Below are 27,954 nucleotides of genomic sequence, written 5' to 3'. Positions count from 1 at the left end.
ATACAAATAAAATGTAGAATTTTGGCCTTTCATAAGTTAGCATTATTCTATCACTCATCACCAGGTGTCATCTACTGATTATGGACTTATAAATAAACAATTACACCTCGAAACAAACAAAGCTGATGATAATATCTCTGTATCTGATGATCAACGTCCTTCAAATCCGTGTACTTCTTTCAATTCTGCAGTTCTGCTCAGTTTTAGTGCTGTTTTAATTTATCCTCCGCACTTAAATGAATTACAATGATGGTGGAGGGTGGAGACGTCTCAGCAAGACAACAAGCTTCACATTCACTCTCACACACACACACACACACACACCTCGGTGGAGCTTCAAGAGACAACGTGAAAAACATGAGGATCTGCTTTGAGTTTCCTTTGTGAAGATTCAGCTGTTCATCATGTCCAGATCCTCTGGCTCATTCGTCCTTGTTCTGTGCTGTCTGCCTTTAGCAGGTAGGTTCACACACACACTCTCACACACACTTGGTTTCATACAAGGGGCAGGGGCAGTGGATTGTAGAGTCTGCTGGGGCCCCTTTAACCAGTGTTCATCACCATTATGTTATAAATAATCTGACACCAAGAAAAAAAATAATTTGTGATATGTATTTTTTTTTATTATTTGAATGAAATAATCAATTAAAAGCTGATTACTGAACTTCAGCTAGCATGATCAGCACAACAATGATGGTGTCAGAAACATAAGTAATGATTCTGGGGAAAGATAATACAGTGATACAGTAAATGATACTTATAACTCTGACATGTTAATTAACCGTCAAGCTTCTCAGCTGCTGCTTGAACAGGGTCAATCTGTCCATCAGGGTCCATCTGTAGCATTAAAAGTCTCCTTTTTTTGGTTTCAAAGTCACAAATAAATCATGTTTAGGGTAATTTTGGAAAAAAAAACTTGTAAATTATGATTAGATGTTCATCCCTGGTTAGATTCAAATACATTTGTATACACAATACTGTATTGTATTACTGTTTTGTGTAACTGCTACTTCCCTTGGGATCCATGAAATATCTATCTATCTATCTATCGATCAGTCCATCTATCTATCTAAAGTGTATCACAAAAGTGAGTACACCCCTCACATTTCTGCAGATATTTAAGTATATCTTTTCATGGGACAACACTGACAAAATGACACTTTGACACAATGAAAAGTAGTCTGTATGCAGCTTATATAACAGTGTAAATTTATTCTTCCCTCAAAATAACTCAATATACAGCCATTAATGTCTAAACCACTGGCAACAAAAGTGAGTACATCCCTAAGAGACTATACCCCTAAATGTCCAAATTGAGCACTGCTTGTCATTTTCCCTCCAAAATGTCATGTGACGCGTTCGTGTTACTAGGTCTCAGGTGTGCATAGGGAGCAGGTGTGTTCAATTTGCTTTGCAATTCCTGTCCTCACCTCTGACAGCAGCCGGAGGTGCAGATACCGATGCAGATGCCGCAATTCCGGTAACCTCATTTACTCACCTTGTTCTAATACCAATGTGATGGTAACTGGGGGACTATGGAATTGCCAGTCTGCAGTGCAGAAGGCAGATTTCATTTCAGCTTTTGCTTTTGCTTTTGCTTCTGCTTAGTCTCTAAACTTCCTGGCACTGACTGAGACGTGGATCACCCCGGACAACTCTGCAACTCCAGCTGCCTTGTCGTCTGCCTCTGCCTTTTCCCACTGTCCACGAAGGACTGGCAGGGGCGGCGGCACCGGTCTACTTCTCTCTCCTCTGTGGCGCTTCACCCCGCTCTCTTTTTCTAATCTTGACGTTTCCTCTTTTGAATACCATGCTGTTACTGTCTCCTCTCCCACTAGACTTCACAACATTGTTCTTTATCGTCCTCCTGGTCCTTTGGGCAATTTTGTTGATGAACTGGATGTTCTTTTGAGTGGACTCCCTGTTGACGCCCCACTTATTCTACTTGGCGACTTCAACCTTCTATCAGAGAAACTCCAGTCTTCATGCCTTCTCCCAATCCTATCCTCTTTTGATCTCGCGTTCAACCAGTCTGCACCAACACACAGAGCAGGGAACACTCTGGACCTGATCTTCAGCAGACCTGTCCCTGCTCTGGATGTGGCTGTGACTCCTCTGGACTTCTCTGATCACCACTTTCTCTCCTTCTCACTCCCCCTCTCTGCTCCTTCAACCACCACCTCTGCAAGCTCTTCCACTCTTCACCGCAATCTTCGCTCTGTTTCCCCCTCAGCTCTTGCCTCAACTGTCCTGACCACTCTTCCTCATCTTGAATCTTTCTCCTCTCTCTCACTTGAAACTGCTACAGACACTCTCCTCTCATCTATCTCCACCTGCACCAAGATCATCCAGCGTTTTAAAAGAGCAGGGTCCACTAATAACAGACCTCGCATTGGTCGTCCAAAGAAGCTGAGTGTACGTGCTCAGCGTCACATCCAAATGCTGTCTTTGAAAGAAGTGCTGTCAGCATTGCTGCAGAGATTGAAGAGGTGGGGGGTCAGCCTGTCAGTTCTCAGACCATACGCCGCACACTACATCAAATTGGTCTGCATGGCTGTCACCCCAGAAGGAAGCCTCTTCTGAAGTCTGTACACAAGAAAGCCCGCAAACAGTTTGCTAAAGACATGTCAACAAAGGACATGGATTACTGGAACCATGTCCTATGGTCTGATGGTCTGACCAAGATTAATTTGTTTGCTTCAGATGGTCTCAAGAATGTGTGGCGGCAATTAGGTGAGGAGTACAAGGATAAGTGTATCATGCCTACAGTCAAGCATGGTGGTGGGAATGCCATGGTCTGGGGCTGCATGAGTGCAGCAGGTGTTGGGGAGTTACATTTCATTGAGGGACACATGAACTCCAATATGTACTGTGAAATACTGAAGCAGAGCATGATCCCCCTCTGGAAACTGGGTCGCAGGGCAATGTTCCAGCATGATAATGACCCCAAACATACCTCTAAGACGACCACTGCTTTATTGAAGAGGCTGAGGGTAAAGGTGATGGACTGGCCAAGCATGTCTCCAGACCTAAATCCAATAGAACATCTTTGGGACATCCTCAAGCGGAAGGTGGAGGAGCGCAAAGTCTTGAATATCCACCAGCTCTGTGATGTCGTCATGGAGGAGTGGAAAGCATTCCAGTGGCAACCTGTGAAGCTCTGGTAAGCTCCATGCCCAGGAGAGTTAAGGCAGTTCTGGAAAATAATGGTGGCCACACAAAATATTGACACTTTCACTAAGGGGTGTACTTACTTTTGTTGCCAGTGGTTTAGACATTAATGGCTGTATATTGAGTTATTTTGAGGGAAGAATAAATTTACACTGTTATATAAGCTGCACACAGACTACTTTTCATTGTGTCAAAGTGTCATTTGTCCCATGAAAAGATATACTTAAATATCTGCAGAAATGTGAGGGATGTACTCACTTTTGTGATACACTGTATCTATCTGTACTCAAACATACACAAACACACACACACCTAAGATTTGGGGCAAAAAAAGTTGATCGGCTGATATGAATATCGTTTACTACATCACTTTATTAGTCACTTTCCTCAGAATCATTACCTACGTTTCTGGCTCCAGCAGCCAGAGAGAAGGATAAAAAGTCCCCTTTAAATGCTCCAAACGTCCGGCAATCCACTTTAATTATTTATTCAATTGAAACAGTAAAAAGAAAACGTTTGCATTTCACAATTTTATTGTTGGTGTCAGATTATTTATAAAATAATGATGAGGAACACTGGTTGAAGGGGCCCTTCTGTAAATTTTCGCCTAGGGCCCCAGCAAAGTCCAGAATCGCCACTGCACGTTGCCACTGCTGTAGTTCAACGTTTGTCAGCCCTCAGGGGCCCTCTACTGGCCTGGTGCCCCAAGCAATTTCCTGCCTTGCCTTGCCTCACCGCAGCTCGTGACAAGCAGCGCCTCTGGTCAGAAGACATGGTCATATGACCTGTTCCAGTATACCAAACTGCACTTTAAGGAAAATTAAAAAAAGAAAAAACAAACAAACAAACAAAAAAATGCTCTGTTTCTGGTTTTACTACTTAATAAATAAAAATGGTGAGTCAATCATGTTGTTTTAGTGAAATACACCCATTTTCTTTTAAAGTAACACATTTGATAAATTTGCAATCATTTGATTTGATATTTAAATCATTTAAAGTGACATTTTTGTTGGTGCAGTAATAGTGATTAAAGAGTTTAATACCTTTAAAATCTACCCCACAGACAGCTATTATAAACATAATGCTGCCTGAGACACTGTTCAACAGCGGTTTTGACAAGTAGTTTTGGTTAAATCCATTGATGGTGAAGGGATACATGCAGGGCATTTTAGGGCAAAATAGTCCCTATGAAACCATGTTTGTTCATGTTTGCCCCAATTTTACCATAATCAACACTGCATATAAAACATGGTGGTGGTAGGTTCACTGGTGGACTTGGATGGTAAATAAAATGGCTATATTTTGATTATATATTGTAGTCATGGTGATGCCTGGTTTCATTCCCCACCATTGTAAAAATGACCAGTTGGAGTTGACCCCTAGCAGCGTGACATAGCGATAGGTATGTATGGTGCTAATTTGTGGGGTATGAACATCCGTTACTTATTAGAAGCATTAGCCTCCACCGCAAACCTAATACCTTTAACTGATCGGCTGTAGTTGCAGTTGGGAAATTCAGATTTTCTGACTATATTTAGTTTTCCGGCCTTAACTTTAGGTTCTAGATAATAACATTACTCAGGCATTCACACGGGATTTGACTTGGCTACCAGGAAAGGAGCGAGGACCTTCACAATGGCAGCTTGTTCAGTCTTTTTTGCCCCACAAATGCCATAACTGGTTAGGCGTGACTTCAGATGTGACGGACAGGCGGCTCCTGCCCATGTGCAGTGTAGAGGGTGTAGAGAGATAAACATCTGTCTGAGGACAACAATGAGTGGGAAATAGCCCAGTCTTTCCTGGGAATAAGGTCTCTTATTATATGTGTGATTTATCTCTGTTTATGTAGGATGCATGTTCTGTGGAGGCCTGGGTTTCGTCGGTAGTTAAAGCAATGGGTTTTCTGGTATAATCACATTCCTTCAGATTACTATTTACAGTAAACTGATGGTAGTATCTGCATGGACAGATGGACGAGAACCTTAAATAAACCGTTCTACACTGTTAAAAGTATAAGATCCTTGAGGAACGTTTGGAGGTTCTTCAGTTTGAAACTGTGGAGGAAGCTCTGAAGGTGCTTCTTAAGGAATCTTTTTCTTCTAAAAACTTTTTCCTGAAGGTTTCTTAAAGAATCTTATTTTTATATATATTTAACAGTGCATATTCTTACTTTAAGACACATGACCTTTCCTCTGATCCAGACTGGAATGGACAGACAATACAGTCAGTGTCCACTTTATCAGAAACCCATTAGCTTCAATGCCCAAAGACAGAAATTCTACACAATGCCCAAACAGCGACATTCTCTGCAATTCCTTAATAGTTCATATAATGTACCGTTTAGGCATTCACCACAATGTCTGAACATGGGAATTCTACACAGTGCCTAAATATGAGAATTCTACACAGTGCCTAAATATGGGAATTCTACACAGTGCATTATCAGCACAGTTCAATTGAATGATTGAACATAGATTTTCTACATTATTCCTGAACATGGAAATTCTACACAATACATTTTCCGCACAGTGTCTAAACAGTAGAATTCTACACAATGTCTAAATGTGGGAATTCTACACATTGCATTATCAGCACAGTTCAATTGAATGACTGAACAGAGATTTTCTACACTATGAGCCTGAATTCTACAGATTTGCTAAACAGTGGATTTCTACACAATGTCTAAACATTATTACACCATGCCTGAACATGTAAATTTGTTTCTTTCTCTCTCTCTGTGTCTCTCTCGCTCTTTGTCTCTTTCTCTCTCTTTCTCAGTGCTCTCTCTGACCTGTTATTCATGCATGTTCCCGGCCATCTCTCCACTCGACTGTCTAAAGTTTCCGCAGGAATGTCCTGCAGGCCAGCGCTGCCTGTCTAGTGAGGCTATAGGGGTCAGAGGTAAGAAAGTGCACAAATTCACCTTATACACTTGTACCAGTGACACACTACCATTAACACTACCAATCCAGTGACACACACTACTCTACACACCACCAGTACAGTGACACACATTACCATGCACACTGTCATGTCAGTCTAACTGCTGTGATGAGTTGGACCACCACCCCAATAATCTCTCAATAATCTCTCGGTTAAGGTAGGTGTTTCTAATAAAGTGGCCAGTGGGGAAAAGTTAAAGGTAGGTGTTTCTAACAAAGTGGCCAGTGGGTAGAAGTTATGGGTAGGTGTTTCTAATAAAGTGGCCAGTGGGTAGAAGTTAAAGGTAGGTGTTTCTAATAAAATGGCCAGTGAGTGGAAGCACAAGGCATGGTGTTTCTGATAAAGTGACCAATAAATGGAAGTATTTAGTATTCAATACTTGGTAGTATTTACCACCAGAGGGTGCTCAATATCCGAGTGCAGTGATTCTGTCCTGCAAACTGCAACAAGTCCCTGAAAGCAAACGCTGTTGAGTAAAAGCATTAGAGGTGAATGCGCTCTGGGGTGAATGGATGAGTGCAGTAGACTTGGGGCTTCATCTGAATGCTGGTGTTCACATCAAGCTCTTACGGTTTTGGGAAACAGCAGTAAAGTGAGCATATAAACTTGCATGTCTAGACAGTGGGCAGTGTTTAGGCCTGGTGTTTAAAGCCTTTACACCACTGGCGGGACTGGCAGATGAATTAGGGTACTGCAGTGATGTTTAAAAAAAAGCCAGTAAAGCACGGAATAGCAAGCACTCAGCTAGTATAAGTATCTATCTATTTGTCTGTCTGTCTGTCTATCTATCTATCTGTCTATCTATCTATCTATCTATCTATCTATCTATCTATCTATCTATCTATCTGTCTGTCTGTCTGTCTATCTGCCTGTCTGTCTGTCTGTCTATCTATCTATCTATCTATCTATCTATCTATCTATCTATCTATCTATCTGTCTGTCTGTCTGTCTGTCTATCTATCTATCTATCTATCTATCTATCTGCCTCTCTATCTGTGTGTGTGTAGGTTCCATTGTTATAGTTCTCCATGAGAAGAGCTGTGCGGTGGAGTCTCAGTGTGGTATCAGTGGAGAGAAACACGCTGCAGGACTGAACTTCACCTACACCAACACCTGCTGCGACATGGACCTCTGCAACTCTGCCGTGCAGGTCAGCGCCCCCTGCTGGAGAGAGCTGCTGCTGAGCCTCATCAGTGTGACCCTTATTCTCCTGCTGGCCTGAGTGTGTGCTGAGGAAACACACTGATTGCTGTATAGCTTAGAGGAATACTCCTGTGCTTCTCAACCTAATCTCCACCTGCCCAGTTATTATTAAAATACTGACCGACAGTGGTGAACACTGCTCAGTGGTGCCCCTCTTTAAACATTGCTCCAGTAAATGTACTTCATTATCAACAGTGAAAGCATGTGGTTATGCTTCATATTGTAGCTGTTGGCATATTATTATCAATTTCTGTTAAAAACACAGATTTATTAAAGAGGATAACTAAAAACATTTTTTGAGCAATACTCATTAGAGCTACTGCTTCTCCTATATGTTAGCTACACAAGGCATTGTATTGGTATAATATAATAGGATTGGTATTGTAGCGGAGGAAGTCTCATTTACTTCATTATACTTTATTAGCTTTATTTTTTTTTATATACGGCTTCATGTATGAACATGTTTGGCTGATTAATTTATGACAAAACCATAAATACTGGAGTATCAAAGTTATCATGCAGATAAACAGTATTGATATTATTTAGAAGAGAATTTGCTTGTTATTTTATTGGCTTTTTTTTGCTGTGTATGAAAAACATTTAAAGGTAAAAGTTGGGAATTTTTTTAAACATTTATTTATTAACAGTCCAGACAATTTAGTCATATATCCTCTTAAACTCAAAGAACTTTTTTGATCTATTATCCCAAGATAATCATGAGATTATTCAGTAATTACATGAAGACAATGCATGCTTGAAACACTAAAACGTGGTGTGTGTGGTGGAGCTTAAAAGGTGGAAAATGTTACTAAACATCAAGGCAGTGAAAACTTTACACTTCCCATCCTGTCAGAAATATTTGCTTTAAAATAAGAAACCTAAATTTGAGTTAGGTTAATTCTTTCCAGTTTGAATCCCAAAATTGTCGTATTTTGTGACTTTCAAAAGTTGAGTTTCTGAGTTTTCTGTTTGTTTCAAGTTCAGAGAAAAGTGCCGACATTGTCGTCCGTGATAATCAACCCTACGCTGCAGAAGCAGCAGGTAGAGATTAAGTTGAAGAACACTGGAGTAGTCCTTGCAGCATGTAAACAAAGTAATACACTAATACAAGCACATGTACACACACTGGTGGTCAAATTGCTGAAATGTTTAGGAATGGGTCCTCTTCTGGGCTTGATAATCACCTACTAGTGCTTTGTCATAATTTGCTAACATTTTCTTAAACTGATTCACATGAGCTGCTTCCTAAACATTCCCAGACTGCTGTCCACATATCTTTTATAGTGGCTGAATGTTTCTTCTCCACACGTTTTCCAAAACAGTCCCAATCGTTCTCAATGGTGCTGTTCAAGACATTACCTGAACCTCACACCTCAGTCCAGCCCATCACTTGCTGAGCAGTGTAGGATCTCACATGGTGTTGTTGGAGGATCAGGCCTTTTCCTGTGTTTTTTTTAATTTATAGAAATCTGTATTTATTAGCTAATGCTACTTCGGGGTATACAAGCTGGTCAGTTTGTGATAAAATAAGGACTCGAGAAAGCATTTCATCGTAAATGTGACCTAAGCATGACAGTGAAAAAGTTCTGTTTCTGTCAGCATTTCTTACTGCCGACCTTCTCAGATATGTCTGATATTTTCCTCTCTATCATCCTCAAGTAGCATTAGAAATATAATCCACATGTGATGCTCTAATTTTGATGCTTTCATATAGTTACCTTTGTGACCTTGTGGTCGCAGGGGGTTCTATGTCATTTTATGGTCCTCTTCTTGACAACTGAAGAAGGACTGCACAATATAAAGTAGTATTAGCACCAACCAGTCACATTTACATTCATTGGCATTTAGCTGACGCTCTTATCCAGAGCGACTTACAAGGATACTCGTGTTACAGAGGTGGGCCAATGCAGTGTTAGAAGTCTTGCACAAGGAATTGTATTGGTGTAGTGCACCCAGACTGGGCCTCAGTTCATCAGCTTATTTGATTTTCTCGTTCCACCTTAAATAATACAGCAGTTACAGGGAACAGGAACATCCAATTAGATGCTAACTTAAGCTTCATTAGGGCTGCCAACTTCAGGTTGGCATTCAGGTTGGTCTTGCCAACCCTAATCTGTGAAATCCAGAAGAGGTTGCTTTGCTTAACACCTTCAGACGTCAAATTCTTCTGGTGGTTGTTCTAGAGGAGAACGAACTGGGGCTGCACCACTAGTGGTGGGCACCATGTGCGATGTAAGAGCGTGAGATCAGAGCCAATTGCATGAGTCTCATGACCAATGTGTGAGAATTGGCAGCCCTCGATTCATTTCTACACACTGTTAAGTTAGCAAATTGTGGCTTTACCACTAGTGGTGGACATAAGAGCATGAGATTAGCCCTGAATTCATCTCATTTCTGTCCACTGTAAAATCAACCACCTGTGGCTGCATCACTGTGTGGCGTAAGAGCCTGAGATCAGAGCCAATTGTTTAAGTTTCATGAGCAATGCGAGGATTCATCTCTATACACTGTAAAAGCAGCACACTGGGGCTACACCACTAGGAGTAGGGACTGTTAATTTAACCCCTTAAAATTTTAATAATATATACTGTCATATTTACATATTGGCTTTATATATGAGCCTAAGGTTCCTAACTGTAACCAACCCCTTAACTCTACCAGCCCACTGGGAATTCCCCAGAATCTCCTGATTGACCAGTCTGGTGATGTTCTGCGTGTACAACACATGTAGGCTTTATCTGCATAATCCTTTTAGACTGCCACTGTACACACATACATACACACACACACACACACACACACACACACACACACTCTCATACAACTGATTATTTGCACACTAACCAGTAAAGTATTAACAAAAACACTGCAAGCATATAGGCCTAGTTGAACCCTGACCACTAACGTCCACAAAGAATAGCGAACAAGCATGCACACACACACACACACACACACACACACACACACACACACATGCACCAATGCAAAGAGGGCTTTTTAAAAAGCATGAGCGGAAGTTCACATCTAAAAAAGAAACACAGATGCAACCACACACACACACACACACATACAGAGCAAGGCCTGGCGGGAGTGAGTCACATAGCGAAGATCTCTGTCTTTCTCTTTCTCTCTCATCGAAAACTCCCTCCTCTATATATAGACCCAAGACTGAACTCAGTCTGCCGCTGATCGCCTTGCTTCTCACTCTGCACTGTCCTGCAGCTTCAACCCTCAAGTCTCTTTATTCACTTAAGACAATTAACCCCTTAAACCCTAGGCTAATGATTCAATAGTTACAGATTTTGTGGAGTCCCGCAGGGTTCTATTTTAGGGCCAATTAAACCGTGTAAACCATGACAGTAAAGAAGTGTGGGCTTACATAAAAGGTTTTAAAACTTGGCTGGTGACTCCAGTGTGCCAGATTCCAGCAGTTTTGCACTTTTCCTGCTCGAACACATTTAGTTTAGTTTAGTAGCTCTGTTAGAGGAGGGAAATCAGCCAACTGTGATGGACTTCGGCCTTTGCTTCCCCACCCTTGGTTTAAGGGGTTAAACAAGTTGCACAAAGCTTCTGTATAATCAAGTAAGCTTCATCATCATCATCATCCAGTCATCATCTGACTGTCTGACTGCTATGGAGATGGTTAGCTTGTGGGCTAACAGTTTTCTAATGACTAAATAAAGCTAAAGAAACACGTCATGCATTCAACAACTTCATTTTTAACCGTCTCATTTCCTAATGTAAAAGTGATGGTAATCATAATGGTCAATAATTGTCTCAGTAAGAATCAAAACTAACGTGTTAATGAGTTCATGCATATTAATGATGAATGCTCTGCACCTGATTGGGTCAAAATAGACGAAAGATTTTAGAATATAAATCATTGATTCTAATTAAAGGGTACAGTTTGGTAAAGCTAACAAAAAACAAAAAAACAAAAATCATCTTAGATAAAACAATTTTAAACAGCAGCATTATGTAGCAACTGTGCCTTAAAATATCAGCTTCAGAATCATGCTGGTGGTACTGACAGAAATAGGGAGAAAGGCGTCTCTGTGATTGTCACTTCTGGCCTGAAAGCTGCTGTTACTTTGGTAGAGCTGCATGAGACCTCTCACCTGAACTGTGTAACACTGTGTAACCTGAGTCATATTTGTGTAAACTCTTGTAATAATACTCTAGCACCTTAGTCCACATGCTTCTTTACCTTTAACTTCAACACTCAACTAATGTACATTTACAACTATCCAGGAGGTGGTGCTCAAAGTGCAGTTTGTATTTATGACAGTGGAGTAAAAGTGGTTTACACTTCTCAACATTACACTGCTGCCTCACGATTGGCTGATTAGAATATGTTTTTTTTCAAGTGTCCCTAATAAAGTGCTCAGTGTGTGTGTATAAATAAGACAATCTCTAATTGACTTTTTTTGTATGATCTTTATTAAGGCCTATTAGTTTTGTATGGTCTTTGAATTTGCACTTACAAAAAATGATACAAAAGACAAAACACATTATGTTTGATTGTCACTCAAATGTTGGTCTAAAGAAACATCAGCATCAGGCAAATAAAACTGCACTGATACGATCTCTCAAACACTGTGTATCCCTTAAGTGCAAACACAGATGTGTACGACGCGAACAAAGGTGCAGTATTTGAAATATTCAGGAAGAAGAGAATGACAGGACTCAAAAAAAGAGGAAAGTGACTTCGGACAAAGAGTTCAGCAGTTAAGAGGCACGGAAATGGGGGGGGCGGGGCTGGTGGGCTGGGTAGTCAGAGATGGTTTTTCCTTCCATGCTGCTAACAATTGTGCTTTCCTACTGTGCATTTACAGTAAATCATCCGTTGGTTCTCCTCCATGTGTGACTCAGGCTTTCATACAGAAGGTGAAAGAGTGACGCTTCAGAATCAGCACAGAGATGTAACTTTTATATTCGCGTAACATATGGTGACATTTAGAGAAAAAAGAAAAGACAGCAAACAAAAGTGAAATAAAAGTTTGACATTGCAGTTTGTTTCTTCACTAACTACTGTGCTGTCCATCCGTCAAAGACCAGCCTCCATATATACAATTTCCAGTCAAAACAGCCATTAAGTCCAAGTTCAGATACTGCTGAGGAGATTAGACAATCCATCCTCTTAAACATAAAGGTGATACAAATGGTTATTTAAGTGATATCTTAGAAGACCCACTTTTCATTTCAGAAATTACCTTCATATATCTCATATGTTGCACAATTGTGGTTCTTTATGCAACCAAAAGTGGTTCTTTTATGGCATTGCTTAATGGAACATATGTAGCACCTATATTTTTAAGAGTGCACTTGCATAAGGAAAATAACAAAACAAAGATACAGAGAAAATGTGACTCCTAACAACCCTCTGCAAGACCTGGTAGACCACCAAACCTACCTGCATCAGGTAAACAGCACACAAAGCTTCATCTTTAGGTAGATCAAGCTCTATTCTCTCTTTGGACCAGACCTCAAAATCATTGAATGTGCAGACAATACTCTAAACTTCTAAGGCTGAAATTGGCAGCGAATCTGCTGAAAAGAATAGAGGCTCTGGTGAAGGTAAAGGATGAAACTCAACCATCTGATGGTAGAATCAGTTCTTTCTGTGATTTTCTGTAAAAAAAAAATTAGATTTCTTTACTTAATGGCTGTTTGGCTGGGAATGAAATACATAAAGGGGGTCTCTAATGTCCATACAGTACTGTATATACCCTGTAAGTATAATTTAGCATAATAAACTATAGTTTGAACAGTTACGCCCAATAGGAACCCATTTAGACATGATCATATCAGACAGTTACAACAACCTGTCTAATAAACATACACCACAAAGTTTTACAAAAATGCCTTCAGTCCTTTAAGTGTATTAAATCACATAACATTGGTCCCTTAACAGTTAAGGAGGTCACTGCTGAAGCACAATAATTAAGAGTACTATATCGGAATGGAATAAAAATATAAATTTAAGACTTGTTCCCATGTTTTTACAGCACGCTCAAGTTGACTGCACCTTAGCCGCACATATTCCATAAAACCTGAACATTTGCCCCCTGATCAGTGAGTGATGGTGACATGGTATAGAGTGTGGAACTGGAGCTTTCTTTAGGTACTGTGTTTCTACCACTGTAGAGTTGCAGTTGAGTATGTTGAACTAGTATCAACTCATGTCAACTAGTGTCAACTTACTATGTTTGGAGTACATCTGATGTTTTAGCGAACCTAGTGATTCATTTTACCTTTCAAGACCACCACCGTCTTTAGACTTGAAGTGCTTTCTGATCCTATACCAGCACATCTGCTCTCTGGAACCTGAAACTACAGCTTTTCAATGCTAGTGAAATCCTGAGAATCTAATTCCAGGGAGGCACGATGCAATCTGAAACCACAAGCAACGCCGAGGACAAAAAGTCAAACAAATGCAGTGAAATAAACACACGTAGACACCTCGCTTTGGTCTGAATCCCACCATCATCTCACGCTTCAGAGCCCAGATTAGCTTTCCAACACTCAGCAATTTCCACCAACACAGTGCTTTAGACCCACATTTCCACCTCATAGCCTCTATTCTCCTCATACTGCCACTCAGACCTAATGCCACCATTTTCAATTGGTGTAACTGGAAAGTCGGGTTTCCTGAAGTGCTGACAGCAATAGATGCCAACAGCAGCAATACCACTACAACGTGTTATACAGGGCGTGTGCTTTGTGTTGGCAAACATTGAGTAAATGTGAATGTGGGGCAGCTGTGCATAGACTCTGACCTCTGGCCTGCATATTTAACCCTTAGATGTCATAGTTATTGCCAGGGATAAGAGAAGCATGTCTGTCTGATGTCTGAATTCATAAAAGCTTTCCTGAGAAAAAAAAAAAAACGTATGATAAACAGTTCATAAGAATGGGTCTTATTCAGCAACATCTTCCTAAGAATGTTCTTAAAGCTGTTGTTGAAAAAAATCCATAAAAAGTCGTAAGATTCATGTGTTTTAAACTCTCATAATGACGGATCTCACTGTCCTCGTAAACTGAACAAATGCCAAATGAAAAAGAAAAAAAGGGATCTTTGTGAAATTAAGATTATTTCTGAATTCTTTTGCAATTTTCTTAAGCCATTTTTTGTTATTTTCCACTGTAGACGTGTGCAATGTAACCTTTTATTTTGATTATTTAGTTAAATCTGAGAAAAATAAGGAAAAACACAAGTAAACTAAGCGTTCAAAAATCTCAGTAAACAGGATCTAGTCGTCATGTTGGGAAAAAAGGGCCAACAGGTTAAAAATCAGGTGGAAATCAAAATGTGGAAAACATGAGAACTGTGGCGTGACATTATTTTACCTATGTGGAAACTAACAGTACTTTAAGAACAACCCCTATTTTTAACCTTGTTAAATCAGACAATAATCATTTCAGAGACTGACCTTCTGACCCCTTACTGTCTGAGACAAGCATAAGTTTGTCGTTAAGAAAATACATAAGAACACTTTTAAAGAATACCAAATGCTCAATTGGATCAGCAGAATACCAACTGTGATTGCTTTAGAGACTTAAGTCTTAAGACACTTTAGTGAATCTGGCCCCAGATTTTAACATTCAACCAATTCAATCACATTTGAGTTAGTAAGTAGTAAATGTATCATATTAGGATGGAAATTTGATAGCAAGTTATTGTTGTGTTAATCAGCCTTAATTTGCTGAAAACAGCAATAACTCCAGACTCCCAAGGGTTAATGCCACCGAAGCCTCTGTACTCATATGCGATCTCTATGCAATCAGCTAACTGTGCAGCAAAACAACCGCTGGAGCTGATCTGCCCTGACTGACTCTTCAAAGGAGGACGAGTCGAGCACATAACACCACCGTTTCACCTCCTGTGGGTGTGGAGTTGATGGTAGCTGCTGTTGAGCAACGACTCGACCAACACCCACCCATTCACTCTGCTTCTGCTTTCCTCTGGGAGACGGAGGCGGAAGCAGTGGGCCTACAGGAGATCTGACCATGCGCTGAACAATCACCCACACCGGCATGCGCCCAGGTATTCAAGTGCATAGGCACTGTACTGCATGTGCCTGTCAAAAGTTTGGGGACAGAAATTAGATTGTTTGCAGCAACAGGATATGAAACGAAAGTACTGCATATGCCTGTCAAATGTTTGGGGACACCCTGATTTAACAGAAATTAGCTTTTTCTTTTTGCAATAATGGCATATGAAACGAAAGCTACTTTGGGAATTAAGCCAAAGGTCACTTAGGGTGGAGGGTGGAGGTTGTTTTGATAGCTGCTGGTGCGCTCTTGGTACACTGTTAGAGCGGTACTTGCTTTCAGAATGCTAATAACCCTGGTCACTGGTTGGATAATGCTAAATCAGTTGGATATGTTGTGATAATGATTATCTACTGAGTAAAACACCTTATAGCCTCCATTCTGTCCAAAAACTGGTCCATCAACACTGGTAAGCAGTTTGCAACTCCTTGCAAAACAGAAGTGACCAACACTGCAAAAAATAACTAAGACTTCTAAGTGCTAACGCCATTTTCTTTACTTTGACATGCTTGTCTGTTCTGTATCTCTCAGCTTGTCCACAAATGCATGTGTAGAGTGTGTCCTTTAGGGGTATCTCAAAACATGAATTATACATTACATTCTTGGAGAATGCCACTTTATCTGAAAAGTAAACATGCGAATCAAACAAAACTTTTTTACTCAGATGTCAAAAGAAGACAAGGTGTCCCCAAACCAGCTAAAAGCAGCATGGGCTAATTTAATTTCGTGTCTGAAGTTTGTGTTGTGTTAACCAGTATAACAGGCCTCCAGCGTGACAGTAAAGAAACGGTCGAACAGTCTTTCGTTTTGTAGAAGAACTGAAAAAGGAAAGCAGTGCCAAGAGTCTGAGGCAACTGCATCCTGTCAAAAACCGCTCACGACGTCAGCCCTGCTTGTATCTGATCTGAGATCAGACCGCTGCTGGAAACTGGGTAGGTCAAGCAGAGCTCAGAACTGACCTCCAACCCGCTGTCATGCATATGCTGAGTGTACGGCGATGGGGAAGTGAAACTATTGAAAGAGTACCTGACTTATTTCCTTCAGTGCAAATGAAGGAGCGAGATACATGAGCAGCCGTCTGATTATATGACATGCAAATGTGGGGCTGCTGAGGTGGATTGGACCCAATTTCATCACAGCCAATTCCACAGACTAGCTAACAATGGTAATAATGTCAAGCCAGGTGAAGACTACCTCTTCAGAGTCACGTGAAGCTCCATCGCATCTTTTCTAACTACCCCTAATGGAGCTCTACACGCTTTGAAAACACTAAGTACCAATTCTGTTATATCAGCTAACTGGCTAGCACTTTGCTAAATGGACAAAGAGGCCCATTCTAATCACCCTACTCACCCATAGAGAGCAAGACCAAAAATGTTCTCTTAAATCCTTGGTCATGGATGGCTGTGACATCATCAGGGATCTGACTTACAACCTCCCCGTATACTTACTGATGAAGAACAGCCACTTTAGAGGTCATTATAGCCATAGCAGTTCTGTGATTGGTTGACAACGGACAACGACTGGAGGGACTGCATGAAGCCTGCAGAAATACACGTCCATGGGTCTGAAATACACCCCATTTGTAAGACGGGTGGCAAATCTTGATCAATAAACAGCAGTATGTTTTCAATATAATAGCGTTTTTTGCTGGGTGTATCTTAACGAACCGTACAAGTGTCATGCGTGTGTTGGTGTGTGCGTGAGCGGTTGTATCAAAAACGCAATGAGAAGGCGGCTGAACGCTAGGCTGAAGCTGAGTGTGGGAACAGTAGAGGTGGTGTTGGTTCACGTCCAAACAAGCACTAAAATAAGAAAGGAAAACATTACCAGTAACTCTGTGCTGACTAACAGCCAGATCTCTCAACAGGAGAACACTGTGCCATGCTGGACCATAAACACACACGCCGTGGTAAAAAACGAAGCAAAGCGTTCGCGAGATGATGTGGCGCATACCTGTGCGAAGGTGTGTACGAGTAGGCAATTAAGGGTGTGTTTTTAACAAAACACACACTTCCAAGAAGTGCGAGGCAGGGGAGTGGTCCAGGCTTTGTCTTTGTGGTGCGAATCATAAGGTGAGCTTTGACCTCCAGTGCTTAAAAAACAAAAACCCACTAGAAACATGTTTTTGCAATTAAAGGGAAGATTCACTACATTTTCAAAATTGCACTAATTAGCTCAGATGTCAGACGTGGCTGGTTCAAGAGTTTCAGCATGCTAACTTCCATACATTGGGAATGAAGCAATCCAACAGTTAAACTGCAGTCACTCTAAAGATCTGCAGTTTCACAACTCCTTTTGAAACAGGTACAACAACAAAAAATGATCTCTTGGCAAGTGAAAACTTAAATCCAGTCAATAAATCGATTATTTTACATTCTGAGATTGCTGTCTAAAGGACTGATGTCTGAATGAAGGACATTTTAAGGTTTTTCTAGATGTTTTTACTTGTTTTAAGTCATTCTATCTGCAGAAATCACTGTGCTTCAAGAATACAAGAAGTTTTAGTTGAGTAATTTTATCTGCAGAAAAATGATCTTATTTATGAAGCAAGAAAAAATACCTGACAAACAAGAAGTGTTTAATTTGACTGGATAAAATGACTTAAAAGCATGTAAAAACATCTAGAAAGAAGCAGATTATTTGTTTCAGTGAAGGTAGGTCCAAAAGATTGACGATGGGGAAAAGTCCTCCAGTGTAGTGTTGTTAACAAATGAACAATTTATCCATGGCTAAAGATATTTTGGTGAAAATGAGGAACAAAAAGGAGAAGAATACTGTTATCCATACTTCTGTGTTGTCTCTTTTGTGCATACATTTATAGTCAGGCTAGGAAGAATTGCATAAAATGTCTAGCCTGTGAAGATGAGCAATTCAGAGCAACTCAATAAACATGTTACACTGTAAAATACGGCCCCCCTCCATTTTTTTTACTGCCAATTCCATGCACTAGCTGGGACTGCCCCTGTTTTCGATGTTTACAGTGTTGTGATGCTTCACCACATCTTTTCAAATGGCCCCTAATGGAGCTCAATACGCTTGGAGGAGAACATTTACTGCTAATTCTGTTAGATCAGCCAATTATGCTCTTTTGGACACTGGCATCACCAGGGATTGAACTTGCAATCTCCTGATGATAGTTGGATCTGGGCTACTTACTCACAAAGGACTGCCCCTTTATCATCATAGTCATAGCAGCGAATTTGCATGCAATTTTTCTCTAAACCAAAGATATGTGATGTGACAACCTTAAACTTTCCATTGAAATGAGTGACATTAGGCTCGCCGTCTATAATAAAATAAAACGATGAACCTTCCCTTTAAGAGCTCTTGAAATGCATTTCATAAGAAAACAAAAAGTGTGTGATTATATACAAGGGTGTGTGGGGGAACGTGTGTATGTGAAAACTCTCATTTTAAACCTGAGCACATTGGCAATACACATATTGGCAACCTCTTCATGTCTCTGTGTGTATACAGCAGTGTGTGTGTTTGCGTTTGTGTGTTCCCTGTCCTACTTGAGAGCTTTTACGACAGATGAATAGGCAATGTGTATTTCGTTGTCACTCGGGCAGGTGGAGGAGAACTCCTCTCGTGCGTAAGCTGCATCCAGGTATCGCCATAGCGAAGAGAGGGAACGTGGGATGGAGAAACCCCGATACTTCAGACAGACCACCTGAGCGGGGCACAAAGGAAGAGGGGGGGGGGGTTATAGACAGTGAAGCTGTACTATATGACCCACATACAGTGAAGCCCCACTTAAATTTAGTGTCTGTAATAACTGTGTACTTCCACATTAATAACCAAGCAACAACAATGTAACTACTGACGATGCAGTCACTGTTACAGATGGACTGCAGTAGAACTGATTATGGAAATGCACATGTGTATATAACTCTTGTAATTACGTAAGGGTGTCTCAATAGCTTTAACAATGAATTCTCTTATGTAATTATATATGTGTAATATGAACTGCTGCTTTTTCTGTCACTGCAATTGAGATACACTAAAATGTACAAATATGTACATATTTACTTGAGTAATACATTAATGCATGTGTAAAAACAGTGAAATCTCTAGTAATTATTCTGCTATGACATGATTGTTATTGTGTTACTACACAGTTATTACAGACACTTCATATAAAGTGGGACAGAAAGCTTCCCTCTATCTTAATGTTGTCTTGATGATACTAAAAAATATATATTCTATCACAGTATTTAAAGACATTCTTAAACATTACTATTCAAATACTGTCTCACACTTAGTAATGTGATTTTTTAATAAAAATCTGCTGCACCTCATCTAATTAAAGCACACTAATTACACTGTTTGTGATGAAATATGCAGTTGATCAGTGTCCTTTAAGCATTGACAATTTCCTCGACATGCTTAGAAAAGCATATTGAATATCACGATATGATAAAATGTCGTCATATTGCCAAAACCTATTCGTACATTTTAAACAAGTAAATATTTAACACAAGCTGTGTGTCACTCAGCTTTAGTTCCGTAAAAAATAAAATGCAACTGTTCAGGAACACCAGAAATCAAGAAACTGATCTCGTAGGAGAAGGTTTTTAGCCATGCAAGTGATGAGTCCAAGCAGTCACATGACAAAATCAACCAATCATGCTACCCCACATGGCAGTGTGAGTGGATAGCTTCCAGATGTGCAGCAGGACGCACCAGAGTCAGCGTGAAGCTTGAAACTACAGGTCATCAATTTAAGGAGGACCAGATACCGGTTCTCTGGGCGGTTACTGGGCTTGAAAACAGCTTTCACTAGACTAGACTTACTGAACTCTCTTTTGAAAATGCCCTAAATCTGAGCTCAGTGGTCAATCACGTTCATCTGATTTTTTGCACAGGAGTCATTGTTAATACCCAGATTCACAGACTGTACATTTATCCTTTGCGATAAAGCACCAGCGTCTGTTACCTTGATGATGTGCAGCTTGGGCAACAGGTTGCAGTCGGCTAGCGTGAGATCCTGACCGTCCAGGAAGGGGCGGGTCGACGTGGTGACATCATCAGCACTGTTCTCGTCAATCTCATCAGGCAGAGGAGAGCTTAGATAATCATCTAGCTTCTTTAAAGCCTTCAGCAGGCCTTTCTCCAGGTCTAGTACACACACACACACACACACACACACCATTAAAACCAAAAGTTTACGCTCAGACTACAAAACATTGTCAATAAAGAATTTCTCCAGTGGGTATAATGAGGTTTTAGACTGGGATTAATCCATGTTTAGTAAACTAACTGTGTGTGTGTGTGTGTGTGTGTGTTCGTGTGTGTTAAAGGGAAGTTAGAGTTCAGCTGTAATCCTAGAACATTGGATTTGGATTAGGTTTGGCACGCACATTTATAGAGCAGGTGCCGACAAATCCCCTAAACTAACCCGCACATCCCCCTCCACTGGGTTTGGCCTGTTTGGGGTAGAAAGTGTGAACATTGCAGTTCTTTAAATACCATATTTACAGATACAGTTTTTCAGGGCTAACCGTAAGCTAGTCTACCACTAAAATGGCAAATTAATTATTACGCATTAAACATTAGTAGTGTTTGAGTAGATTAGAATCACCCTGAATGGAGGGGGAGAGGGTGGGCTATCCTACCCCATCAGAAAGAGCAAGACTGATTGTGCTTTCTTGGACCTCTGGTCACAGATGGCTGTGAATTCACCTGGGATAAAACATGCAAGCCCCCAGGGTACTTACTTTAGTACTTACTTAGGACCACACCTTTAGAGGTCTAGAGCTTTTAGAGTTCTGCTATACATACGTGAGCATCTTAACCCTGACAATTGTTTCCATTAAAATGACTGACCTTTTAACATGTCCAAAAGTATCAAGACACCCCTTCGAATGAATGGATTTAGCACCTTTTGGGTGCTAACACATGTGTACATACAAGTAATATGGGTTGTGGAGCAGTGGTCTGTGATCTCTGGAGTGATTGAGCTCCAGCTTATACTCTTCTGGATATATTTAGACATATAATGTCCAACATATAACGAGATGCAGAGTGGTAGAATTAATTATCCAACATCAGAACCTGACCACACTGATGCTTTTGTGAAGTGAAAATCAATAAAATCATCACAGCAATGTTCCAACACCTAGTGTAAAGCCATCTTAGAAGAGTATAGCTGCAGTAAAGGGAACAGCTTCCCTATTAATACCACCAAATTCAGTCAGAGGCCTGCAGATGAACTTAGCAATGTCTAATTGTCTTTCGTATACCGCAGACTTCCTTTATGACTGTACTGTCTCCTAGTAGCAACTCACTTTGTCAGCAACAATACTATGTGAAAAACAATCCCTGTTAGTATTGCTTACTGTCATTCATCCCAGGATTTGAGTTCTTGACGTAGGCAGAAAATTTGGAGAACACATCCATGCCAGCAGTGTTAGACTCTGGGTTTCGGGCAGCTAGGCGGGGATACCTATAGTGAGGAGAGTAAAGGTCAGTGGCCTGAAAGGGACCAGTGAAAGTTACAAAACATACTGGACATAAACAACACATCCGCTAAACTCTCTGCTGAAGATGGAAGGACAAATTCATATAACCGCTTTATAACAGAACACCGTCCTACAAAAAATTACCACATGAACCAGTGAGATGATACATTTCTGTAACAGTCCTGCCTTGTTTTGGCCTTCCCCATTTGTTTCCCATCATGTCCTCCTTTATAGTCCACTAAGTTATGTGGTCATTCTGTAATGTTATCTTGCCAACATTAGGGACTCCAGGCTTAATCTGGATTTCTGAATGAGAGAAATTAATAAGATTTTTAAAACTCCCACTACCACTTTTAGGCACACACAGTGATAATCCTCTGCTACAGTCTGCTACACTTGAGTAAGTAAGTGAGTGTGCTACAGGTCCCTGTGGTGCTTCTCATCTAAGAACAGATGGTAGAACAACTGGACAGATATTCTTTTGCTCTGTAATTATTTAAAAAGAAAATTAAAGTAATGAAATCAGCTCAAACATGCAGTTTAATTGCAGTTTGTGGATTCTGATTGAGATCAAGTGAAAATATTCCACAGTAGCGAGCAAAAAGAGGTGGTCCACTGAGACCCACCACAGTGACACAGTAAAAACAACACATTCCAAAAACCTTTAAATCGGTAAAGAACCTGTACATCAAGTGGGGGTTTTTGAAGGTGCTTTACAATTCACACACCTCTCTATTACAAAAATGGATCTTTATGAACCCAAAAGTGGTGCTTCTAAGGCAGCACTCAAAAGACCTTTTGTAGATTCTTTCTTTTTAAGGAATGCACCATTAAAATCTGGCCTGGAGAATTTACAGTGATGGTGTAAATATAAAGCAATTCCCAGTTCACAGAGTGCAGCCTTAGATACAGTGGACGAATACAGGATAAGGTAAACAGGATGATGGCTACATAAGGAAAGAATGAATGAATGAGTGAGTGAATACTTTGGAGGGCAGAGGTGTTCCTCCAGAAACTCCTCGATCTTGTTTGTGTCTGTCTTTACTTCCCTCCCGTAAAGTAGAAACGGGGGCTGGGCTCCGGGGGCCAAATCCTTCAGGATATCAGGCTTCCTGCAGAGAGAGAGGGAAAGGGAGGGAGAGAGAGATTATGTTTAGGACCATTTTGAGTGGACTTTACATTGTGAGAACATTACCTGATGAATGGACCAATAGAAAATATACAAAATAACCCAAATCAAAAGTATATAATAAACATAAAGTCAGTGGTCAGTGAGAGTGTCTACCTGTAAAACATTAGAATAAACTCAAACAAACAGAAAGTCATTGGTCAGAATGTTCTGTTGGTCCGTAACATTATTGATACACTATAGACAAAAGAATTGGGACACCTGCACATTCATTGCCTTACGAAATTTTTTTTTAATGGGAATTAAAAAAAGGTTTCTCTACTGAGGCCAGGATGTGGGATGATCACCACCCCACCTTCCTAACTCATCCTAAAAGTATTGGATGGCACACCATCATTGCAACAAAGACAGTCCCACTGCTCCACAACTCAATGCTTGTTGGCTTTATCCCCCTATAGCCTTTGCCAGGCATTAGGCATGGTGCCAATAGCTTCATGCTTGTCTGCTGCAGAAAGTTCTATTCTATTGGTAATACTTCTCTACAGGAACTAGACGAGATGTGTTTGTGTGCATTTGCACATCTGTTTCAGCAATGGGTGCAAGTAGCTGAATGCATTCATTAGAAGGGGTGTCCACAAACATTTGGTGTGTTTTATGTATGAAACATCTACATACCTCTTCATATCCACTGTAGTCACATTAAACGTCACTCCTTTCAGCCACAGGACCATGAAGAGCCTCTGAGAGAAGGGACAGTTCCCAATGCTCTGACCATCACTGCCCGCCTACACACACACACAGTGAGAGAAAGTCATGAAGTAAACTAGCACCTTAGCATAGGGTGAATTTGTCTGTAATGTCTGTAGTCATATAAGTTATTATCTTGATATATGTAAAAAAAAAGTGGGTTATTAATGCAAGTAAACCATTCAAATTTCTAGTGTCACAGTGTGCTCACTGCACACCCACAAGCGTTACACAACATCACCATCTTATTATTATTATTACCAATGTTATTATTGTTGGTGTAATGTTTTATTATTTGCTGACATTCATCATTATTAGTATTGCTGCTGATGTTGCATCAATACTATTTAATTATTCTTAATGTTACATTTATTTACTATTTCATGTAACCATTAATATCACCATATTATATATTATACATATTACATTACTGCTATATGATTGTAATTACTATATTTTTATTATTGTTTTGTTGATTTGTTTATATGGTGTCCTTAATCTGTTTGATTGCTGCATCATACTCATTTCATTACTCTAATTCTTATGTTGTTGCTATGGAAGCATGTACATTCTTGATTGCTTCATAATTAATATGACATTTTTCTCATGGTTAGTTTGTTGTTTTGTTGCCATGGTATATTGCTAATTGTTAAATAATTATTTTAATAATAATTCATTATTTTAGTGTTATTTTGATGCTATAGTAACATCCCAAAATTATTAATATTACATTATTAGTATTATATACTATTATATAACAGTAGTAGTAGTAGTTATAGTAGAGATAGTTGTAGAAGATGTAACAGTAGTAAGAGCTGTAGTAGTAGAGATAGTGGTAGTAGAAATAGCAGTACTAATAGTAATAGTAGTATTAACAGTTAGACAGTCATAGTAGATATAATAGAAGTAGTACTGACAGTCATAGTAGAAATAATAGAAGTAGTAGTAGTAGTAGTGAAAGTGGTAGTAGAATTAGTAACAGTAGAAGCAGTAGTAATAGACACAGTAGCAGCAATAGTAACAAAAGTAGCAGTAGAGGCAGTGATAATAACAGAAGTATCAGTAGAGGCAGTAATAGTAATAAAAGTATCAGTAGAGGCAGTAATAATAACAGAAGTATCAGAAGAGGCAGTAATAGTAACAAAAGTAGCAGTAGTAGCAGTAACAGTAATAGAAGTGTCAGTAGAGGCAGTAATAGTAATAAAAGTATCAGTAGAGGCAGTAATAATAACAGAAGTATCAGAAGAGGCAGTAATAGTAACAAAAGTAGCAGTAGTAGCAGTAACAGTAATAGAAGTATCAGTAGAGGCAGTAATAGTAATAAAAGTATCAGTAGAGGCAGTAATAATAACAGAAGTATCAGAAGAGGCAGTAATAGTAACAAAAGTAGCAGTAGTAGCAGTAACAGTAATAGAAGTGTCAGTAGAGGCAGTAATAGTAATAGAAGTATCAGTAGAGGCAGTAATAGTAACAAAAGTAGCAGTAGTAGCAGTAACAGTAATAGAAGTGTCAGTAGAGGCAGTAATAGTAATAGAAGTATCAGTACAGGCAGTAATAGTAGTAGAAGTGTCAGTAGAGGCAGTGATAGTAGTAGAAGTGTCAGTAGAGGCAGTGATAGTAGTAGAAGTGTCAGTAGAGGCAGTGATAGTAGTAGAAGTGTCAGTAGAGGCAGTAAGAGGCAGTGATAGTAGTAGAAGTGTCAGTAGAGGCAGTAAGAGGCAGTGATAGTAGTAGAAGTGTCAGTAGAGGCAGTGATAGTAGTAGAAGTGTCAGTAGAGGCAGTGATAGTAGTAGAAGTGTCAGTAGAGGCAGTGATAGTAGTAGAAGTGTCAGTAGAGGCAGTGATAGTAGTAGAAGTGTCAGTAGAGGCAGTGATAGTAGTAGAAGTGTCAGTAGAGGCAGTAAGAGGCAGTGATAGTAGTAGTAGAAGTGTCAGTAGAGGCAGTGATAGGGGTAGAAGTGTCAGTAGAGGCAGTGAGAGGCAGTGATAGTAGTAGAAGTGTCAGTAGAGGCAGTGAGAGGCAGTGATAGTAGTAGAAGTGTCAGTAGAGGCAGTGAGAGGCAGTGATAGGGGTATTATTATTATAACAGTAATAGTCACAGTCCAGCTGGTCTGCTCTGAGCGCTGTTGGACACCGGAGCACTAAAGCTGCTTTTTGGCCTTCAGAACTGTGCCAGTGAACAATGCCCGCTTTCATACGGCTGCGCGCGCACACACACACACACACACACACACACACACACACACACACTTTCCTTCCCACACAGTGAAGACTTCAGCGTGTGTTTGAGGCTGAAGCGCAGCTCACATCGTTTCCTCTCGAGCGCCAACGCCCCAAACCCCAACCCAGACACCATCTCTGTCACGCACGGCCCCAAAAACAGCAGCAGCAGCAAATACCGGCTGTTCCTGCGGACCTGAGCGAGCCTGTAGCGCGGGGCAGCCTGTGGAGAGCTGCACCTGGCTCCTCTAATCAGATACCTTATCTATCAGTTTATTCTAAGCAGCTCTCCCCGCACCTGAGCCTCACCTGCAGCGCTTTAACAGGGTGGTTGCTGATACATGTGTCAGTCTGAGCTCCATTATTCTCACATTTGGCTCTAAACCAGTTCAAAACAGGCTCTAATTCAGCGGATGGAGAACATGGAGCAAAACTCAGCCTCACCTTCACGAAAAGTTCGACCTCTGTCTGACTGTCGTCGCTCATGATGCTCTGGAGTGTCCGAGCCCCTCAGAAAAAGCCAAATAATGATATTAATAAAGTTAAGGAGCGCTCAGCGCCACACACGCTCTTCGTCTGGGTGCGAGTTGACTTCCGTCCCGCTCACTTTCCTTTCCACACCCGTATTGAGACAGGTCCCGCCCCTCCTGCGCTGTGATTCGCCGGTGGTTCTGGACCTGAAAGTTCCTCCCTCTTTGCGTTATGATTGGCAAAGCTGACAAACTGTCCCAGAACTGTTAGCCAATCCTAGCGCAGCAAGCAGGGCTGTACCCGCCAATCCCTGTGCAGAAGTCTGCATGCTCCTATCTACAAATCTACATGCTGAGGTGTGTAAAACGTATCTAAGGAAATGTAGCCCATTTTTAATTCATTGTTTATCACTGCTGTAACTCCTAAATGCCAACTTAACTAAATAACTAAATAATTTACATTGACATTTATGGCATTTAGCAGACACTCTTATTCAGAGCGACTTACAAGGTTACTCGTATTACAGATGTGGGCCAATGTAGTGTTAGGAGTCTTGCCCAAGGACTCTTATTGGTGTAGTGCAGCATAGTCACCCAGACTAGGAATCGAACCCCAGTCTCCCACATGGTGTGGTAGCTCAGTGGCAGGTAGTGGTGTTATCTGTTGCGCCACACCAACCACTAATATGTTTTTATAATAATAATAATAATATAATAATAATAATAATAATAATAATAATAATAATGTTGTTTTTTAATTGGAGCATTTAATTGGAACTGCTAAATGTATGTAAAAGATAAAGGTGCAAGGATTTGTCTTCCACATTTAATCCATATGTGGTAGTGAACACACACACACACACACTAGTGAACTAGGGGCAGTGAGTACACACACACCCAGAGCGATGGGTAGCCAACTCCAGCACCCAGGGAGCAGAGAGGGTAAAGGGCCTTGCTCAAGGGCCTAACAGTGGCAACTTGCCAAGCCCGGGAATCAAACCCACAACCCTGTTATCGATGGCCCGGCGCTCTAACCGCTGAGCCACCACTGCTCCTGCTGTGTTGCAACTGTTGCAAAAATATTTTGCATTGCAGCATTTGCATGATTTGATTTTGCATGATTGAGTTTGCTTAATGTGCTAAAAAACTGTCATAATTAATTCTTAATAACCATTTTCCAACTGTCTATCATTTAGAATTAAAGGTAGATTTTCCTAGTGTGGTTTTAAAATACAGTTATAGCTAAAATGACCTCCATTCCAGCTGCCCTGTATTGGGCCTCCTTCAGAAAGAACTCTAGTAACGTAAGTGTGAATGGGCGAAGCTGTAAGATGAATGAGCAAAAAAAAAATAAAAATACATGTGACTTCAGTATGTTAATTCATATGGACTGCATGGACTGTATTCATTTAGGCTGCTGAATGAGCAATATCTCATGCACTGTGGACCTCATCTGTATCATCACACCTCCTCCCCATTCAAACACACTCTGCACCCTGCACTTACGACTGGAAACCCTATGCACAGTCACACTGCACCCACAAAGA

General features: G+C 40.5%; 2 protein-coding genes across 2 annotated transcripts; one reads left to right on the top strand and one right to left on the bottom strand.

Moving 5' to 3' along the window:
- Positions 1–337: 337 nt before the first annotated feature.
- On the top strand, positions 338–11,734 carry LOC140550344 (protein Bouncer-like). The gene is made up of 3 exons (XM_072674291.1): positions 338–459; positions 5,950–6,072; positions 7,122–11,734. The coding sequence occupies exons 1-3, from the start codon at positions 405–407 to the stop codon at positions 7,334–7,336; spliced, it is 393 nt and encodes a 130-aa protein (XP_072530392.1). The 5' UTR covers positions 338–404; the 3' UTR covers positions 7,337–11,734.
- Positions 11,735–26,545, bottom strand: clic1 (chloride intracellular channel 1). Its single transcript, XM_072674290.1, has 6 exons — positions 26,382–26,545; positions 23,644–23,753; positions 22,826–22,951; positions 21,717–21,823; positions 20,315–20,496; positions 11,735–19,048 (listed from the first exon to the last, which is right to left on the bottom strand). The coding sequence occupies exons 1-6, from the start codon at positions 26,421–26,423 to the stop codon at positions 18,887–18,889; spliced, it is 729 nt and encodes a 242-aa protein (XP_072530391.1). The 5' UTR covers positions 26,424–26,545; the 3' UTR covers positions 11,735–18,886.
- Positions 26,546–27,954: the final 1,409 nt, after the last annotated feature.

The sequence above is a fragment of the Salminus brasiliensis genome, chromosome 2 (assembly GCF_030463535.1).
Source record: "Salminus brasiliensis chromosome 2, fSalBra1.hap2, whole genome shotgun sequence".
NCBI classification, from domain to species: domain Eukaryota; kingdom Metazoa; phylum Chordata; class Actinopteri; order Characiformes; family Bryconidae; genus Salminus; species Salminus brasiliensis.
The sequence above is the reverse complement of the archived record's forward strand: the minus strand, read 5'-3'. Positions and strand labels throughout refer to the sequence as shown.